The sequence below is a fragment of the Primulina eburnea genome, chromosome 8, assembly GCF_022965805.1.
Source record: "Primulina eburnea isolate SZY01 chromosome 8, ASM2296580v1, whole genome shotgun sequence".
NCBI classification, from domain to species: domain Eukaryota; kingdom Viridiplantae; phylum Streptophyta; class Magnoliopsida; order Lamiales; family Gesneriaceae; genus Primulina; species Primulina eburnea.
In genome coordinates this window covers 23,811,404-23,815,795 of record NC_133108.1, presented here as the reverse complement: position 1 = coordinate 23,815,795, position 4,392 = coordinate 23,811,404, and the positions used below count along the sequence as shown (strand labels likewise).

At 31.6% G+C, this 4,392-nt stretch overlaps 1 protein-coding gene across 4 annotated transcripts; it reads left to right on the top strand.

The window, feature by feature from the left end:
- The first annotated feature begins 954 nt into the window (after positions 1 to 954).
- Positions 955 to 4,041, top strand: LOC140837842 (uncharacterized). 4 transcript variants are annotated; one of them, XM_073203940.1, is made up of 4 exons: positions 955 to 1,011; positions 3,100 to 3,149; positions 3,219 to 3,443; positions 3,652 to 4,041. In XM_073203940.1, the coding sequence occupies exons 3-4, from the start codon at positions 3,252 to 3,254 to the stop codon at positions 3,802 to 3,804; spliced, it is 345 nt and encodes a 114-aa protein (XP_073060041.1). In that variant the 5' UTR covers positions 955 to 1,011; positions 3,100 to 3,149; positions 3,219 to 3,251; the 3' UTR covers positions 3,805 to 4,041. The 4 variants fall into 4 exon arrangements, with proteins under 4 accessions (XP_073060041.1, XP_073060042.1, XP_073060040.1 ...); XM_073203941.1 differs by lacking the exon at positions 955 to 1,011 and having other exon boundaries at positions 3,083 to 3,144; positions 3,215 to 3,443; XM_073203939.1 differs by lacking the exon at positions 955 to 1,011 and having other exon boundaries at positions 3,086 to 3,149.
- Positions 4,042 to 4,392: the final 351 nt, after the last annotated feature.

Sequence of the window (4,392 nt, the reverse complement as noted above, 5' to 3'; positions counted from 1 at the left end):
TGTGATGATTGAGGTGTGGCTTTCCATATTCATTTGCTGTTTACTATGTCCTTTTGTCGATTGATTGTTCTTTCCCGAGAACCATTCAGTTGAGATATGTTTGCGGCTGAGTATAATAACTGATCGGTTTCCATCTGATCAGTTTTCTTCATTTGTTCAGCTGCTTTCAGTTGTTAAATGTTCAGTTGCTTCATAGTCCAGTTAATTTCTTCAGTTTGTCAAACTCCGAAATTTGGTTTCCAACAAGCTCTAACCACAAGTTAGCTTGTTGGGTACCTACTCTAACATTAACAATCTTCGTTGGCATCAAAACAACAAAAATGCATCATAAATTTGACATTCTGATATTTTAAAAAAATCACGGAAACTCAAGAGCAATTCCCCAGAAATTCCAGTTATATCACAAAAATTAATGTAACTATGAAACTTGTTACCTCGTAATACTTGCAAGAGTGATGCTCAATACAAATTTTATGTTCTTCTTCGTTTTACTTCCTCAAGCAAACTGCAAATTGCTATAATAAATTGAATAAATTATCTATAACATATTTAAAGAAAATTCCACAGTTCTTATATCAATTTCACTTTTATCTAAGAAAATTTTGTTATAAAAATTGAAAACTCTCATCAACAATGAAGAGATTTATCTATCTATCAGATGGAGAAAGCAAAAATATGCCAAGTAATCGAAGTAAATTTCATGCTCTCTTCTCAGCGACGGACACAATGTTAATATCTATTGAGTTTTGACAGATTGAAAAGTAGCAAGCTCAGATAATGGGATGCTTTTGTACGTCGATAAATGAACTAAGGATGGGATGTTGTTGGATTGTTAATTCATATTTGACCTAATCCAACGCACCAATCATTACCTCTTTTTATCCACCACAAGCATCCCATTATGTGGACCAAGTGGTTCCTAATAATACCATTCAACCAAATAAATTTAAAATATGACTCATCTTTCCATTACGACGTCGTTAAGATTACCCTCCCTCCCGTTTTTGTTGGATCAACAAAAAATATACGATCTATTTAAAATTTAATTAAATAAAAGGAATTTTGACTTTTTTAAATCGAGAAAGAGAGTTGAATATGTTAGTTAGATAAAATCATTAATTAGCTCGTTAAAAAAATTGAATAGTGGTCCACTTTTTTCTACTTCTAATTTTTTTTAGTTTTTTAAAAATAATTTTTTTAAAAAAAATGGAAGAGTGGGTCGAGAAGAGCACGACCCACTCTTCTGCTTCTATTTTTTTTAAAAAATAAATTTTAAAAAAAGGAAGAGTGGGTCGAGAAGAGCACGATCCACTCTTCTACTTCTAATATTTTTTTTAAATTAAAAAAATGAAGAGTGCTCGACCCATTCTTATAATTTTTTTTTTATTTTTTTATGTTTTTTAAATAAAAAAATAAAAAGAGTGAGTCGAGTGATAATATTAGAGGTTTGGTTTAGGGTTTTGTTTAGGGTTTAGGGTTTGGGTAGAGTTTGGGTCGAGATGGGTCGAGTGGGTAGAAATTTTTGATATTTTTGAGTTTTGATCATTTTATAATATATAACTCACTTTTTATATGATTAAAATGTAAATATATATAAAAATTTTATTTGTGTAAACATTAGTTATATGTTATAATTTAAGTATGTTAGTTAAAAAATTTATAAAAAGTAGAAGAATGTATCTCTTATTCTAACAATGTGTGTTGAATTTATACTAGACTAAAAATTTTAAATTTTTTTATAATTCACTAAAATTCATAACAAATTTTATAATAATAGAACTAAAAAAATTCATAACAAATTTCGTTACATATTCACTTTAATTAATGTATATCGAAGCATATGAAATTAATGTTTATTGTATATAAACATTAACAAATTTTATAATTCTACTAAAATTCTTAACAAATTTTATAATAATAGAACTAAAAAAATTCATAACAAATTTCATTATATATATATATATATATATATATATATATATATATATATATATATATATATATATATATATATATATAACTAACTAACTTTATGGGTCCAGAAGCCAAAATTATGCTTCTCGACCCATCTCGACCCAATTTTGTGACGAGTCATAACCCTCGACTTAGTTTTGATTGAAATTGTTATAATCCTTAGCACATAAAATTAAATTATCAAATTGAGTGTACTGCACCAAATATTTTATCTCATTTAAAAATGATACAATCTTCTTACATATCTCAATGTATCTTGATCTAAAGTTAACTTGCATTCAAAAAATTGATTCCTTCCAAGTTTAACGAGAAAATAAACATATAAAAAAAACAAACATAAGATTATTAGTTATATAAATTTAAAACAAAACAAAAATTATTAATTATAAAAATTTAAAATTAATAGGTTGTGTCACGATCCATAGATCGTGAAATATTCGCGTTACGCCCCGGGATCGTGAAGTCACGACCCTGGGTCTTGTGCTTCACTGTGAAGCACTTGTGCTTCACGACCCAACAAAGTATGGGTCGTGAAGCCATGAAGCACAAGTGCTTCACAGCACAAGACCCAACAGTGAAGCACAAGTGTGCTTCAGGACTCATGGGTCATGAAGACTTGTGCTTCACGAGGGTCGTGGGCGGGTCTTGTGCTTCACGACCCAACAAATGCTTCACGACCCAGGGTCATAAAGCTGTGGGTCGTGACACAACCCAGGGCGAATCTCTTCACTCTGGGTTATGAGCACTGATGAAACTCAATAAATTTCATACCTCAAAATAAATTTCTTTTCAATATATGGTTTTTTTAGATTTATTGTTCATAGTTAATCATTAGTCAAAAAATGAGAGGATGAAAGATTGAGAAGAAAAGTATTTTTTGTGAAGATAAAGAATGAAATGAAATCTAAGATTGAGTCGAAAAAGATATAAAAATTGAGTCGAGTAAGTTTTTTTATTTAATTAAATTATAAATTTTATTATATATAAAATTAAAATACACTAATGAAAAAATTAATTTTTAAACAAATTTTAAACCGAGGATAAAAAAAGAAATTACATTCACTCTTTTTTCTTAATAAACTCTTCTGTGACTCCTTTTTCCCTCATTTTCCCGGTTTTTGTTGGCCCTAGGCCAATTTTATTCATCTCCGTTACATCCTTGATTCCCAGGTTTTGTATTCAATTGATCTGAAAAATTTTTTTGTTTTAATCTTCATTTTCTGATAATTTTTCCATATAGGCAGAAATTCGAGCAAGGTGCAGCTGGAGAAGGAAAGATGAGTGCTTTCAACGCATTCAAAGCTAATGTCCCAGTTGCGTGGAGCCCTAATCTGTACATAACATTGGTGAGGGGCATTCCGGGTACGAGGAGGCTCCACCGGCGCACATTAGAAGCCTTGCGCCTCACCAAATGCAACCGTACCGTCATGAGATGGAATACGCCTACTGTCCGGGGAATGCTTCAACAGGTAATCTGGTTTGAATTACCTTGTAGCTCGATGAGTTTCTTGTACAACGAATGCCAATTCAGCGCATGTGGCTACTGGTTGAGTAAATTGAATCAGTGAAAAAGTTTTGATGTTTTGTCTTTTCATCTAGGGGGGTGGGGTGAGATTGATTGGGGATGCGAAAATTAAAATCCAATTCTTTTCTTTGGGGTTTTTATTTGGAGTGTAGGTGAAAAGGTTGGTTGTGATTGAGACAGAGGAAATGTACAATGCTCGGAAGCAGAAGCAAGCCAATCATCAAGCTCTGCGCTCGCCTTTGGTTGTGAATCATCATCAGAATCAGATGCCAATTACAAGCCCTTCAACTCAAACTGCTAGCTAAATCTCTTTTTAAGGATGTAAATTGCCATACTCAATCATGTACTTTTGGAGATGTTCTCTGTTGTTTTCTGAATAAATTGGTCTCAACCTTGTTAAATTTTGTGGTTTCAAGTTCAGATGCTGATTGCTGAAGTATACTGTATTTGGGCTCCATCCTTTTTCATTAGATATTCTAATCTATATGTAACTTTTTTTGGATCTGTTTTTTAATATTCGTGCATTTGTTTACTCGGTTACATTTTGGAGGAATTTTAGTTTCTTAGGTACACAGGAGGAAGTCGCAATGACATCTTTCATAACTATAAATCTTCACTTTATAGTGGGAACCAAGTCACAGCATTGTATTTTTATGAAATAATATTTTCTTTGATGTTACGTGGGAGAAGAAAGATGAATTAAGACCAATCCCCATGTATTTTTGATAGCTGATTTGGATGCTGACTGGCATCCTTCTGGATGTGGGCTGTGTTGGATATCGGTTTTTTCGTGCCCCAAACGCAGCGGAAGTTTAAAATTTTTATTTTATTTTGACAATCAAAATATGTTTTGCTTTGAGCACTCGTATGGTTTTATGATTAAACAATTATAG